Source organism: Lagenorhynchus albirostris, chromosome 19, assembly GCF_949774975.1.
Source record: "Lagenorhynchus albirostris chromosome 19, mLagAlb1.1, whole genome shotgun sequence".
Lineage (NCBI taxonomy): Eukaryota > Metazoa > Chordata > Mammalia > Artiodactyla > Delphinidae > Lagenorhynchus > Lagenorhynchus albirostris.
The window spans coordinates 29,816,428-29,832,995 of record NC_083113.1 but is presented as its reverse complement, the minus strand read 5'-3'; the positions used below and the strand labels follow the sequence as shown (position 1 = coordinate 29,832,995).

At 35.0% G+C, this 16,568-nt stretch overlaps 1 protein-coding gene across 12 annotated transcripts in view; it reads right to left on the bottom strand.

The window, feature by feature from the left end:
- Nucleotides 1–16,568, bottom strand: part of CHD9 (chromodomain helicase DNA binding protein 9) — a 194,854-nt gene that overhangs the window by 11,097 nt on the left and 167,189 nt on the right. For 7 of the 12 annotated variants that reach the window (XM_060132648.1, XM_060132647.1, XM_060132653.1 and 4 more), the window contains 7 exons: nucleotides 14,290–14,492; nucleotides 11,415–12,323; nucleotides 10,306–10,469; nucleotides 9,288–9,560; nucleotides 8,382–8,550; nucleotides 3,761–3,900; nucleotides 3,230–3,451 (listed from right to left, as the gene is read on the bottom strand). In XM_060132648.1, coding sequence (XP_059988631.1) covers nucleotides 3,230–3,451; nucleotides 3,761–3,900; nucleotides 8,382–8,550; nucleotides 9,288–9,560; nucleotides 10,306–10,469; nucleotides 11,415–12,323; nucleotides 14,290–14,492 — 2,080 coding nt within the window. The remainder of the gene's footprint in view (nucleotides 1–3,229; nucleotides 3,452–3,760; nucleotides 3,901–8,381; nucleotides 8,551–9,287; nucleotides 9,561–10,305; nucleotides 10,470–11,414; nucleotides 12,324–14,289; nucleotides 14,493–16,568) is intronic. The other 5 variants (XM_060132651.1, XM_060132658.1, XM_060132654.1 and 2 more) reach the window with 4 other exon arrangements.

Below are 16,568 nucleotides of genomic sequence, written 5' to 3'. Positions count from 1 at the left end.
TTGGGCAGAGTAATTATTCTTTTATCAGTTTCCATGGCAGTTTATACATACCACTGGTATAGTACATATACCACGTTATGATCATTTTGTTGTAGAGATACCACAGCAAAGTGTGAGATCCAATATACCATTAATGTAAAGTGCCCTTGGAAATCATACCAGTTGTTATCTTGTATTCTGTACTCCAACAAATGCTACTTATAACAATGTTTTAAAATCTTAATAATAAAGTTATATAAAAAATTAGGACAAAAGGTTTATTTGCAGGGAAAATGATGAACTCCTATAAGTTAAAAAAAAAAGTAATAAAGATTCCTTTGCAGTGGAAAGAGAAAGGTATGACAATCTTCAGAGACTAGAGTATAACTGCCATGAGGGCAAGAACTTTATATTGTTCACTGTTTTATCCTAAATCCCTTTAAATAGTAACTAGCACATAATAGTTGCTCAATAAAAATTTACTGACTGAATAAATGGTATTTTCTAACATGTTAATAAGTATAGGGTTAAACTAACAAGTCTCATTATTTTTAGAATTGCAATACTCATTTTATGATTGCTCACCTTACTGACAACCCTTCCCCTCACAATTACAAGAGCTTTATTTGGTGCTTTTTTTTTTAAATCAAAAGAATTAACAGGAAGTTTATTTGAGAATTTGTGGCATCTTTTGAAAAAATTAGGGATATGAAAGGCATTCAAAAGCTAAGACTGAGGCTCCCTATTTTAGACTACCAGGTTATCTCTTGAGGACGAGAATAGCAATGTAAAATATTAAACTAAATATATATTACAGATACAAGTATATAAAAATATATATTACAGTCACATTCTAGGGACTGGAGCTTCTGTGGTTCTTTTGCATGAAAAAATAAGGTAATGAATTTTTTTGTTAATAAAATAACAATCACTTTACCTTTATATAGCACTTTTTAGTCTCCAAAAGACTTTCATTTTTAATTTTTTAAATCACTGACTCAGTAAATATTTACAAGGAGCTAGATACCATCCCCTGTAGCAGGAATTACGTGCTAAGTCCTGGGGATACAAGGTGAATAGGACAGCCCTTAAGAAGTTCATGGGGTAGGGGACGACTTCAATGGGTTATCCAATTAATCTTCATAATGGAAGCAGATAGAACCCACCCACTAACTTCATTGTATAGAGGATATGCCATTACTCTTTTACCTTCTAAAATATATAGAAACATCAAGGGAGACTGATACAAAATTTGGTACATCAGCATCTGACAGTAAAGCATTACAAACTTAAATAATAGATTTCTATGAGTAAGAAAGACATATGCCCATAAGGTAGTGAGTAGAAAGTATTTCAGAGGATAAGAAAAATGCATATTAATATATCTGTTCTCCTCTTTGACTAATATAAACCATGCATCTGACAAGAACCAGAATGTGTATTCTTATGAGATCTTAAGTGTAGCAGTTTGAACAGTGGATTTAAGACTTATTAGCTGTGTGGCCTTGCACTATTTATTGGGTTGGTCAAAAGGTTCATTTGGTGTTTTCCATAAGATGGCTCTAGTAGCACTTAGTTGTCTTTAACTTCATTCGAAACAATTTCGTTAGACTGTATTGTGACAGCTGTCATATCAGCGTGCATTTAAAACAAAAACTTATCAAAATTGGTGAATTTTTGCGTAGCCATTTTAATACTGAAGGTGGAAGAAAAAAAGCAACATTTTCGGCATATTAAGCTTTATTATTTCAAGAAAGGTAAAAACACAACCGAAACACAAAAACATATTTGTGCAGTATATGGAGAAAGGGCTGTGAGTGATCGAACGTGTCAAAAGTGGTTTGCAAAGTTTCGTGCCGGAGATTTCTCGCTGGATGGTGCTCCATGGTCGGGTAGACCAGTTGAAATTGATAGTGATCAAATTGAGACATTAACTGAGAACAATCAACATTATACCACGCGGGAGACAGCGGACATACTCAAAATATCCAAATCAAGTGTTGAAAATCATTTACACCAGCTTGGTTATGTGAATCGCTTTGATGTTTGGGTTCCATGTAAGTTAAGCAGAAAAAACCCTTCTTGATCGTATTTCCGCATGTGATTCTCTACTTAAACGTAATGAAAACGTTCCGTTTTTAAAACAAATTGTGACAGGAGATGAAAAATGGATACTGTACAACAATGTGGAACAGAAGAGATCGTAGGGCAAGCGAAATGAACCACCACTAACCACACCAAAGGCTGGTCTTCATCCAAAGAAGGTGATGCTGTGTATATGGTGGGATTGGAAGGGAGTCCTCTATTATGAGCTCCTTCTGGAAAACCAAACGATTAATTCCAACAAGTACTGCTCCCAGTTAGACCAACTGAAAGCAGCACTCAATGAAAAGTGTTTGGAATTAGTCAACAGAAAGCACATAATCTTCCATCAGGATAACGCAAGACCGCATGTTTCTTTGATGACCAGGCAAAAACTGTTGCAGCTTGGCTGGGAAGTTCTGATTCATCCACCATATTCACCAGACATTGCATCTTCAGATTGCCATTTATTTTGGTCTTTACAAAATTCTCTTAATGGAAAAAATTTCAATTCCTTGGAAGACTATAAAAGGCACCTGGAAGAGTTCTTTGCTCAACAAGATAAAAAGTTTTGGGAAGATGGAATTATGAAGTTGCCTGAAAAATGGCAGAAGGTAGTGGAACAAAATGGTGAATATGTTGTTAAATAAAGTTCTTGGTGAAAATGAAAAATGTGTCTTTTATTTTTACTTAAAAACCGAAGGCACTTTTTGGCCAACCCAATATTTAAAATTTCAGTATTTCCATTTCTTTATAAAGTTATAATGATGCCATTCTGATAAAGTTAGGGGGTGTTAAATTAGGTAATCCATGCTAAGTATAAAGCCAAGCACACAGCTAAGTCTCAATAAATGTTTACTATTATTATTTTAAAACAAACTATTTGTGGGAAAAGATTGCAAGTTTTGTAACTTTACAATATTCATTGGGTCTATGATAGTACTCTGTATATGAGAGGTGATTTTTATTACTTAAACACTTATTGAATGCAGAATGGAAAAATGGAAAATGATATTGTATTGTATCGAAAGATAGTCCTTATTTTTTTCTGCTAATTTTCCTAAATCTTGGGCAGAACACATAAGTGGGTGAGAATTTATGCTTCATCATTATAGGTGTGACCAATCATAGAAGTAAAATATACCAAGTTTTATAAGGCATCACCTACAGGAATAAAAGCTCCTAAATCTTCCACATAACCTGGGTGCTCCTTAAGCCATTTTTCCAAATCCTTTCTCTTCGGTGCATCATCGCCTGCAAGTCTTGTTCCATCTTTAAGATTAATAACTGGAACGGGACTTTCTGTATCAGGAATTCCTTGAGGTTGAGTATAGGATAGTGCTGGATTTATCCCTGTAGAAATCTGTGAGGTGGTTAAGCCTAAAGTAACCTGTAGAAAAACATCAAATGACAATTTTATTTCCATGCTTTAGCATTCTGATTTTGGTTCAATGAAGCAATTCTTTTTGAAGAGGAAAAAAAAAGTTGTTTAAAGGTCAGCTAAATCTTTCAAATTTAAAATTTTCATGAATCTTAGCCAGTGCTGGATTCTACTGAGATACAATCTAAAGCTATATACTCCTAATTTTCTAATTATCTTTATTATTCTACAAAACATTCACAAACAGCAATATGTATATTTACTAGAATGGAATTTTGGACTCAAGGATCAGTAGTTTTTAAGCATTACTTTACTTACATGATTAGGTGGTTTATTTCTGTTGAAAAAGAGGATGTCAACACCTTCTACATTCTTCCTCCTTCCCCGCCTTTTTTTGACTACAGGCTGGTTGTCTAATAAAACTCCATTGGCACCAAGGGTTGATTGAATGGGAGTACCTAACAAATTAAAAATGCAAAAGAGTGATAAAAATCTAGTTCTTAAATTAAACGTAATTACTTTTCTAAATACATAGACATTTTGCGGGGGTTGGGGAGGGATGGAGTGGGAGTTTGAGATTAGCAGATACAAACTATTATATAGAGAATGGATAAACAACAAGGTCCTACTGTATAGCACAGGGAACTATATTCAGTATGCTGTGATAAACCATAATGGAAAAGAATATGAAAAAGAATGTATATATATGTATAACTGAATCACTTCGTTGTATAGCAGAAATTAATATAACATTGTAAATTAACTATACTCCAATAAAATAGAATAAAATAAATAATTAATGCCTGTAATGATACTCATGATCAAAGAAAAAGTTTATTTAAAAAAATACATAGAAATTTAGTTCTTATTTTACAAGCAGTCAGACAAAATCAAGCAATTCTTGGATTAAAAATACCACCTCATTTCTCATTTAAAAACCAGGAGAATTGTAATCTAGGTCTCTTGCAAGTTTTGACTTGTCTCCTCAAATTTTTCCCCTGGATAGTCACACATCTTTTCTTTTGTCCCCTTTTCGAGGAAGAACCATGCCTTTCTCATGTACAAGACAAACCTTTCCCCCTTTTTTGAACCCATTAATCCCTACTTTTTCTAAAAGTTTGTTTTATCATTTATCTTTGTTTTTTTGTGCCAAAATATCTTACTCTACGTTAGATTCTTATCAACTTAAAAACATGGCCCAACTCAAATAAAAAATAAACTTCTTTCGGCTTTTTCATAACTTTCAAAACTTTTGAAAAGTTGGTTGCTATTATGCTCCCCTTTCTCATGACAACCTCACTCCTCAATTCCCACAGTCCACTCCTGCCCCAGCCTATTTAAGGTATTTTCTTTAAGATCACCACTGTTTCTTGCCAAATTAAACTGACCCTTCTCACTCTTCATTTCAGTAGGCACTCACTAAAAAATGTTTGTAAGAGGTATGAATGAAACAGTACCACGCATTCATTTTTTTCCTAATAAATAAATACACATTTATCAAACAGCTATGTACAAAGCACTATGATGATTCAAAGGTAAGACACAGTTCCTGTCCTTAAAGAGTACGTAATCTAGAACACTCTTATAAAAGAAAATATTAATAATGAGATGTTTGCTTAAAATGGTTCACAGTTTGTAGCGAGAAATGCATTTTCAATCATTCAAGGAGAATTTTTGACCAAGTCCTGTGTGTCCCTAAAAGACATTTCCCTTTGGTTGGCTGTGTAATCTTATGGAAATCACTCTCCTCACATCTCAGTTACAAAAAATACCTTAATTCATAATTAGTAAGGAATAACTAATTACAATGAGTAAAAATTATTTTTGCATATGAAAGCACTGAGGAATGTGACATAACATTATTAAAAAAGAACAGCTTTCATTATTTCATTAAAATCAGATTAACAAAATATTATGAATATTTGAAAATACTTTCACTATAGTACATTTTAACTGTAATAATAGAATAACTTTCCTAAAATATTACTTTTAAAAGTACTATTCTGTTTTATAAGAACTTCTCATGGCTTCCTATTCTAGTATGAATGAAATGCCTTACATCAAGCCTCATTCCTGCCTGACCACCAACCCAATCCCCTCCCCAGCTCACTTTTTGATGCTGCCCATAATCTAGATTTACCTTTGCTAAGCGGTCTCTGACCTTATACAAATATCTCTCCAGTAAGAATTTAAACAGTAGCTAGGTCAGTCTTATCCTAAAACCATACAATTTTCCCAACATCAAGTCTCTGGTTCATGCTATTCCCTGACTCTCTCTCAATGTCATTTTCCAGAAAAACCATTATCTAATCTTCCTCTTATAAATTCTGTTCAATTCTGCCTCTTCCACAGGACTCTGCCTAAGTCTCTAGACAGCAGTGACTTCTCTCTTTTCCAATATTTATTAACTATAATGCTGTGTAGCAAGATATATTATCTTGTTTTTAACGTATTGTCTAATATTTTAACATGTGGGTCTAGTCTACCAAGCAACTGAAAGGCAGAGACTGTCTTAAGTTTCTTTCACTTTCCCTTTACTGCTATCCCAGTGCTATATAAAAAGAAAAGTACTTAATACAATTATCTATGGAAAAACATTAGTATAACACACCAAATTATGTATTTATAAAGAAATCCTACTTGATCATTTGTAAACATACCCAATTTGGCAAATTATATACTCCCTTGACTTCTTTCATTTTTTAAATCAACAACAAACCAGCTACCTTGACTTCTTTTTGAGAGTGATTTTAATAAACATTACTGATTTATTTTAACCTAGAATCCAAAATGGAAAATTTAACCTAGTCTACTCTATAAAGCCTGTGTTGTCTTTATCTCAGATTTGTAATTACAACAATATTAAAAATACCTTCTTTCTATTGAATGCCTACTAGGTGCCATATTCTGGACTAGGTTTTACAAATGTTTTCTTAAATTACCAAAAACAAAACAAACAAAACACAGAGGTATTAAGCCCATTTTATAAATGTGATCAGAAACATTATGTCTCAGGCCCAATGTCACAACAGTGTTAAATGACAGAATTCAAATCCAGGCTGTTTGGCTCTACCATCTTTTGTGTACTATTCCAGGTGATTTCTGGAATAGGCTCTTTAGTTTTGTCCTCTTATAATTTATGCTATTTTACTGTCCTTCATTAATTAATTTACATTATATAACGTATCTTCACTCAAAGCTTTTAGATAAAATTCGGGGGTGCCCATACAAACATAAAAAGGGCTTAATATGAAGAATTATAATACCAATTGTTGAGCATCTAATTCTAAAACCTAATTTTAACATCTGTTTAGCATCTAATTATGTGCCAATTTCCATACTAGTCACTTTACATATATTATTTAATCCACCTAACAATGCTACCTCTCCGTTGACCCCAACTCCTCACTTCGCGAACAAGAAAAGGTTAAAAAATGTTAGCAGGTTTCCTAAGAGTCATGTAGGAAGACAGAGCTAGATTTCACATTTACAGGGACTTCTCTGGTGGTCCAGTGGTTAAGACTCGGATCTCCCAATGCAGGGGGCAAGGGATCAATCCCCCACTGGGGAACTAAGATCCCACATGCCACATGGCACGGCCAAAAACAAAAACAGATTTCACATTTGCAATTATCAAGATGGATGAGATACAATTCTAAGATAATTCTATCTAGTTTTAATGTTTTTGAGGCTTTTTAATATTTGGTATAGGTGCAAATTAGTGTTATAATTACTATTGATACTATTAAAACAGTATTACTTACCAAAGAATTACTTATAGGCAAAGACTGTAAAATCTTCAGCTGCAATAGCAGTAAAATGTTCAGATGATAGATGTATCAATCCCACTTTATAGAGTTACGGACTTATCAAGGTACAAGCAGTGGTATTATTAAACCCACTTAGGTTGGGCAAAAAAGCCCAGAGCTTATCTTCCCCATCTCTTCCCATTTTCTCACGAAAAAAAGAGCTCCTTGCCATTGTAAATCACAATTCGGGGGATTTATACTTCAGTAAGAGAACTGTGGCTCATTCATACGTTTCTGAAAGTCCAGTAATTGGAGACTTACACTGAATGGTTAATGAAACCATAAGAGACAAAAGTAAGTCTGATGACTCTAATTTATAATTTAATTATAATTTATAATTAGAAAGCGGTAAGAGCAGCAACTGGAAACAGCAATCAATTTAACACCTATAATAAAGCACTATTTTCCCAAACTTCAGCAATTCCACACATTGTACACAGGCACAGGAGTTCTGAAATGTTTACAAGTTATTGTATGGCAAACGAATTTAGTAGAATACTGAAATAGAGTCCTTAGCCTTATGTATATGGAGGTATAAAGGAAATTCCAGTCACTTACCTGCTTTTAATTGAAAAGTTACATTTTTTACGATTAGTATGCTGTGGTCCATACATTTTAAGACTCAGCTGCTCTTAACTAGAATTATCAGTTCTTGACAGCATACTTTAAGAGGGACACAGAAAGAATTAAAGTACAACTAGATACATCAACAAAATAAAAAAACTGCTTATGGATGGATTCCTCAGTGCCTAGAGAGCACAGAACACAGGGCACCAGTTCAGTATTCAATAAATACTTGTTGATTCAAATAGTCAAAAGGTTAGTACAAAATATCGTCCCAAGGGGAGATATGATCATTGTTTTCTGAATGTTAAGATTATCATGCAGACATAGGACTAGGTTAATTCTCTGAGGCCTTTGAAGACAGAACTTCAGTCACTGAGAAGAACCAATTGCAGGCAAAGTTTGCTTCCAAATAAGAAGAAATTTTGTGATAATTAGAGCTTTCTAATAATAGGAGGGCTGTTTAAAGTAGTAACAATCTGGTTCTCGTAAGTATCCTATGAGTAAGTAAAAAAGGATTTGCAAATGATTTTGCATGCTGAGGCAATGATTACTAGCATATTCACCTGATATTGGCATGGATTTTGGAAAACTGGCGAGGCTGGTCTCTGACGCACCTTGAAGGTCCCGAAGTCGAGTGAGGTACTGCTGCTGCCCTAGAGCACCATCTTCACTGTCCAATGGCCTTCTCTGAGCAAGCCCTTGCTTCTGAAATGTCAACTTCAAACCACCTTCCTGTTAAACAAACACCATTAATAAGAAAGAAATGATTAAAAAAAAACTCGTAGTATATTGAGAGAAATCTTTTACTTAGAAAAAGTGAGGTTAAAAACCCTGAAAAGTTAATCATGTTCTCTTATTCATACATCAATTGGAGAAAAACATTTAATCAATTTCTATAATGAATATTAAAATTTCTATCTTAAATGAAAAACATCCAGGTATTACATATACTTTTCTGAGCAAAACAGAGCTTTTCATGTGACTAGCACATCGTAACCCTTTCAGCTTCTGACCTATGTCTCTGTGTACACTATTCACATGACATATTAGAAGATATTACCCATGTTTTAGACACTGAGTAATCAATTTAGCTTCAAAAATCATACTGAACAATAAAATGTTACTGATAACAGGGCATGCTAAATGTTTAAAACAGGAAGTGCACTGACATACCATGTGAATACTATATAAAAGAACCAAACAATAAGAAATTGTCAGACTGTTTAAGAAAGCATCTTGATCTGCAGAAGGACTATTTTCAGAAGTATAGGTAGAAAAACATATTTAATGATGATTCCTCTAGTAGAATATTCAAGTTTAATAACCTGGATATCTAAAAGAAAACAATCCAAATGCCAGAAAACAAGTATGTGAAGGAAGTAAGAGTAAGAGCAGGCAGCCATTTGCAGGAAAAGCATGCTGCACACCGCAATCGCAATCAGGTCCTAGGGCAATAAAAATAAACATACGTCTTTGATTTTCACTGTAAACTCCTTTTCTCGTACATGCTTCTTCACCTTTGACATCTGTGTTGACTGATCGTGTTCTTCTTTAACGCCAGCACCTGCAGGAGTGGGCACGCTGGGCTCACTATATCCTGTAGCTGCGCCAGAGCTGTCCAGCAGCTTTGTGGTATAGAAAGAAGCCACTGCATTGGCATCATAACTTCTTCTAGCTGAAGGCCACTTCCCTTTCAGGACTGTTTGACAAATACTGTCCAACCGGTTGATCATCACACGGTCCTGGAAAAGCATGAACATCAAAGGATAATTTTAATAACTGAGTCAGAACTTTGGGGATCACAGCCTTGATGGATTTAACCCTGGTACAACATATGTGTATTTGGTATGCATACATATTCTCACATACATTTACAATTCTATACAAATTCCCATTGGTGACATTAAAAAATATTATACTATAAAGATATTTTTCTGTTCTTTTGTTTTTATAAGAGTAACACAGGTTCCTTGTACAAAGTTCAAACAACTCAGAAGTATACATAAGAGTAAAGAGTTCTCTCCTCTCCCATTTATTTCCCAACCTCACTCCTAAAGGTAAGTACTCTTCTACTAGCCTAGTCACATACTGGAAGAAGAACTGTCTTAATCCAATCTGAACTTCCACCACTATATGTACATGTACTTAAATGAACCTTTTTTCTAGGTCACAACTGGCTTGGTAAATTTCTTCAAGAAGACCCACTTAAAAGCACTTAATTCATAAAGTAGCACCTGAATACTAACTTGTATGTGAACATAAGCATTCATTATCTTTTCTTCTAAATATTCTAGGGTTATATTGAGAAACACATACATTTAAGTAGACCTAATTTACTTGATAGTAATATTTGATACTTTTAATGCTAACACCAAAATGTCATTCTACATATAAGTGACTTTTTTTTACTACATAATATCTATCATTAAAGAAATATAGAAAAATACTCAAAAAATGACCTATTCCAGCAAGAAATTACTCATTTACCTTTGGCCAGTACGAAGCTGCCAGCATGTATCCACCTTGCAGGATGTAAGCAGACTCTGGGGTCCCGTTGTTCATCTGGAAACTATCCTGGGTCTCATCCTGGGTAGTGCTCAGTGATGCAACGCTTTCTTCATCATAGGCTTTCACGTGAGGGGTACCTGCTGCTAAGAATAATCATAACCAATTATAACTGTTTTAAAAAGACTGCATAACACAATTTTACATATACTTTTCAAATCCTATATAATTATTCAGATATATTTGAAAATGAAAAGTTAGAAGTAAAAAAAAATTCACCTAGAATACAATAAAGTACTCATTATTTTTAAAATTGAAATAAAAGCACAATAAGTGGCATAAAGGAGTTTGAGGAAAAAAAGGTTAACAAAACATCCCTTTCTGCATGAAAATTTGAACCATGGTTAACACTCTAGGTCTGTTTCCCTGGAAATACATAAACTCCTGATTGGTAAACTGTATCTGGACTGGGAGGACACAAATATTGCTGGGGAGGCTATCATTCTCTAAAGAGGGGACTCTCATAATTGGGCATGTCCCTTGTGGTAACCCTGAAAGTCATGCTTCTGGAGTTGTTACAGGAGATTCTCACTCTTGTGGGTATCACAGTGGCTCCTGTGTCCACTTGATGTTGACTCATTTCCTGAGCTGTTAGACCGCTATAAGGACACCCGCAGAAGAGGACCACCTAACACTACCGACAGGCTGAAGTTCCTATGCTAGATCTTTCTAAGTAGGGCCAAGTAGGGCCTATGATACTCTTGTAAGTCGGACTGGTGGCTGTTATAAAATATTACCTTTATTTGTTCACTGATCAACTTGTTCCAGGCAAGATGTAATACTAAATTCAAGGCAATCACAAAGTAATAAAATTACTGTGCCAAGTCGCTAATCCGGTTTGACTAACCCATTTTGCAATGTGAATACTGAATACGGAGTAAGAACCAGGAATTTAGTTGCGTTTTCAGTAGTCCTTCTCTAAGAAAATCTGTACACATAAAATTTAAATATGCTTAAGTGATCCAAATCAATTCTTTTCATTTTCATGTGAAATGCTGTCTTAAAATAGAAAAAGCACTTTATGCATATACCTCGCTTTTGGACTTCCTCTTCTTCACTGTCACTTTCTTCTGATGAAGATGAGGAGGAGGAGGAGGAAGAGGAGGACGAGGATGAGGATGAAGATGATGCTGAAGAACAAGAGGAGGAAGAAGAAGAGCTAGAGCCTGATCGAGAGTGGGAACAAGAAGAAGAGGAAGACGAAGAAGATGATGATCTGGAAGAACAGGACGATCTCTCAGAATCAGAGTCAGAATCAGAACTAGACTCTGATCCTCTTTTGTGGACTCGCTGCTTCTTAGAAGCTGGGTTTGGAGTTAGAGGCTCTGTTCTGGCTGCAACCATGCGTCTGTCTGTTTCACCTTTTCCACCAGATTTCTGGTCTCCAGTAGCCTGCGGTAAAACACCATTCTTTGGACTTACAGGCTCAGACTTTATTAGTGTCCTGGTTTCCTCAGAAGTCATAGATTCTTCTTCAGAAAACTGAGGCTCCTCTTTAAGGTTTTCACTTTTAACTTTCACATCCTCTAGAATAATACCTTTAGGATCTAGAAGCCTAGGTAGAGAGGTAAGAGGAGAAGCAGAAAGTGCTACTTGATATTGCTGTAAAAGTGGGGTAGAAGTCCTTGAATGAGCCATCTTACTTTGACTGTAGTTCCTTTGAGCTGCCATAAATGAGAGTTCAGGATCACGAAGAATGTGATAGTCTGTTCGGCTCACCCCGTGTTTAGCAGCTCCAATGAGCAAGTCCCTATCATGAGGGCCACACTCCCACCAGACTGGTAAGTCTGGATTTGGATGGCAAAGCTTCAAGCGCTCAAACAACTGTGGATGTCGGAGGGCCTGTTCCCTTACTTTCCTTAGAAGTTCAATGCGATATAAAGTCCTAGAAGCACGTTCTTCTGTGATTGGCTGGATAAAAATATTTGGATCCACCAATTCTATATTGAAACAAGAACAAACATATTACACTCAAAGATACTTCATTATATTATAACAAATAAAGCAACTTCTAAAATGCACCTCTACTCAATATCATTGTATACTTTCCAGAATTTCTTTTTAACGTTTTTAAATGAGGAGAAATATAAATTTTAGAAAGAAGTACTAAAAATCATGTAACATATAACACTGGATCTACAGAAAGTTAAGTAAAATATTAAAGTTATTTTGGAGGTGTGTTAATGTAACTAGGAAGTTACTTTTAAGAAATTCCCTATGAGCTAATGTCATACTATTATGTGTTTTAAAGAGAAAAGCACTCAAATTCATTTATAAATACAAATTAAATCTGTTAAATTAACACCCCATAAGCAAACCTAAGTCCACATATCCTTAACTGCACCGAGGTAACTCAGGGCATTACAGTGAACTCACAGGGACAACAAAGGCTTTCTTAAAATTTGATGGAAACATGGGAATAATTGTCAAACAGTGTATGAACTACCAGCCTGAGATAGTTCAGTTTTAACATCAGACCATACTCTGTTCCTTTTGATGAGGTCTTATCTTTGTGAGCAGAGATACTGGCAGTTGAGAAGTACTCAAAAAGAGATAGAGGCTTGTTGAAATAATGTAGAGACCACCTGAAGGAGTTACTAATGGCCAAATGTGGAACGATTTGAACATCAAAATGAATTCTGATAGTACTGGATTATAACCTACAGAATAAAAAATAAATACCCACATGAAAAAATACTAATATGAATAAATAATTAAGTAGACTAGGGAGAAGGAACAGCTTTTCCTTGCAGGAGAACTGCATAGTAAAAACTGTTGCAGATAAGATCTACTGATGGTTACTGAAATCAATGGGTGAAAGTTTGAGTAGAACAGGATCTGTGTTGTCTCAAAGTATCTTCTTAAGATATCTGTTAACTACAGGGGAGAAGATAACCATTTTACACTGGAAAAATGCAGCATAAACTAGCTAATCCAAAGAATCAAGGGCAACATCATCAGTAATAAGACATAATGACATCATGAACCCCTTGACATTACATTCCAAGAAAGACACAACATCATTTCTGAGGTATTCTTGCAAAAAAAGGCATAACCTCAATCCAATTGTGTGAAAACACAAGACAAATCCAAATTGAGGGGTTTATGGCAAAACTGATCAAAGGTATCAAGGTCATTAAAGAAAACAACAACTACAACAACCCCAAAACTGAGGAACTGTTACAGACTGCAGGAGGCTAAGGAGAAAGAACACCAAATACAATGTGGGCTCCTGGAACAGAAAAGGACATCAGTAGAAAAACTAGTAAGATTTGAATAGGTATTTAGTATGGTATTGTACTGATTGGGCTAATAATTATACTATAACTATAGTCATGTAAGATTTTAACATTAGGGAAGAGTGAGGGATATATGGAAAATCCCTACATGGGCTTCAAAAACAATAAATTCACCCCAGAATAGTCCCTTAGCTGAGCATTAGCAGCTCTGATTGTTTTCGTTTCGTTTTGTTTTTTTGAAGGTCCTGGGTGTTTTTTTCCTACTAAAACTCTTTAAAATGTCTTTTGAGTGGAGGCCTCACTTCTTGCAAAATTACTTGTGTAAATAAGCCCTCTAAGCACAGTTCCTATAAGATGGACTAAAAACACACGTTAGTTCTGTTTACCAAAAGCTATCCTTTATCTTCCACCTCCCACAATCATAAATCTAAATCTAATAAAAACACTATTTTCTCAAAATTAAATGTGTACCTTTATTCTCTTTAGATCTCATTTCAATAGTAGAATTAAGGAGTAAAGGATCTTTGAGCAGAGTTTATTTACAATTCAGAAAAACTGGTGAAATGTTGAATTAGACAGTACTAAAATAAAATAGCTGGAAATTTCTGAATTTTACTAATTTTGCTTCTTTGATTGAAACGAGGAAAAAAAGAAATTTTATACATACCATCTTTGGAAGGAAGACGACAAACCCTCCGACACATAGACATGAATGCATACAAATATTTCTCCAAACTATCATCAGTTTTCTTATGTAGCCTAGCCATAGCTCTAAATTTTGTCCAATCAAATTGGCCTCTGTCAGGATCAAACACCACTCCAAATGTAGATACAACTCTATAAAAGTCAGCTTCTTCTCTTCTTGTCCATCTATTTTGAATAGATTAAAGAAAAAGTCACATTTCTCACGGAAGTAAATAAATATTAATGCAAAATACAATGACTATAATAAAAATTTAAAACCATTTCAAGTACCTAACACTTTAAAGGATTAAATCCAGGGCTATTTCCTTAGAAATAGATTTTAAAATGCCAGCTGACTCATCTATCCAACTGCGCTTCTTTTCCTTCAGACAATAATAGTTTTTTGCATACTTACTGTGCAAAAAAATATGCATGGGATACAAGATTGTATAGGATACGACGACCCTCCCTTTGGGAAAAAGATAAAACATTTCAAACATATTTACAGTATAAGGTAGCATTTTACAGTTGTATGTATTATAGAAACCATGAATTTTAGGACAGCACAGAAGATGGAAGGATCTGTTCAAACTTGAGTGATGAAGAAAGGCATCACAGAGTAAGTGGCATTTAAGATGGAACACGGTTAAGATTAAGGGAGGGAACTAGAAAGAGGGCACAGAATAAGCAAAGTAGGAAGTAATTTACATTTTAAGGGGATGATGACTATTCCAGATTGAAAAGGAGAAGGCTCATATTGGGGACAGAAGAAGATAGGCTTGGGGTCAGTTTATAAAACACTCTAAATGGCTGGCTAAAAATAGTCTCTATTCAGTTGCAAGTTCCTGAAGATACTTTAAGAGGGTAATATCCTCACACACCATAGATCTCCAAACACAGTAGAATCTTTTCCCTGGTTAACAATCACAAGTTTGTTGTGTAATGAGAAAAAGCATATGAGAAAGACCTTTGAAAAACATTAACAGGCCATTTTTATCATGATGATACATTAAGAAGGTTAATGATGATGTAAAAATAGTCATTCTGGGAAACCAACCAATCAAGTCATATGAACCTTGTACCTGAGTGATAAAGTAGGAATGGAAAAGAAAGGATAAATTCAAGGATTACATAGGACACAAAAAAATATGACACCTACCTTCAAAGAATTTACAAGTTAGAAAGGTAAGACATGGAAAGGAAAAGATGAATGCCATTACAGTATCTTTTATTATTTTGAAAATGACTAGTTTTATTTAGATAAGTGCTATATGAGTGCAGAAAGCAGGGAGAATACTGTGAGCTAGTCTGGTTGAGAAAAAAACTAATAGAGGAGATAGAACATGTGTTGAACTCTGAAGGAGTAGTAGGGCAAGGTATGGACTAAAAAGTAGGAAGAAGGGTGTTCTGGGTGACAGCAACAACTTAAGTAGAATACTGAGTCAAGACTCAGTGGGGCATTCAGGCAGAGGGAATAGGAGAGAATAAAATTAGTAATGCATGCTGAGGCCTAAACTGAAGAGACTCGAATTAATTAAGAAGTTAGACTTTATCCCTATACTAAATAAAGAGCCATTGAATATCATGATAAAACTAGTACTTTAGGAAGATTATCCAGATCTGCCAGAGCAAGGGAAAATGTATGCAGTAGATTAAAGATGGTCACAGTCTTTGCCACAGTTCGCTTTGAGAGATGCAACCTATTTTCCTTTCCCTTAAATTCTGGTTGGCCCTGTGATTTTTTTTGACCAACAGTAGGTGGCAGAAGTGACACTCTGTAACTGCAGAGGCTGGGTCTTAAGAAATCTGCAGCTTCTGCCTTTGCCACTTGGAATGCTCCCTCTTAGAATCTGAGCTCCCAGCTGGCAGTCAACACCAACTGCCAACCATGTGAGTGAGGCCATTATGGACCTTCCAGCCCTCACCTCCCTCCAGCCAACACCATGGGAAGCAGAAGAACCATCTGGTCAACCCACAGAATAGTGACAAACAAAAAACTGATGTTTTTACGTCACTACGTTTTGGGGTGGGTTGTTATGCAACGATAGATAACTGAAACAGTAAATTTACATAGGTAGGAGTATTTGAAGATTACGTCTAGGATAGCTAAAATCTTAAAAGTGTCAGACTAAATTCTGGTTACAATGAATGTGTTGCAAATGAAACAAAGGAACAATGATTTATCTTTCAGAAAAAAATTCAAAGATCCAGGTTTAATAAGGACGCCAGGTTATTGTTAAACTTTCTTATTCTTTTCCATAT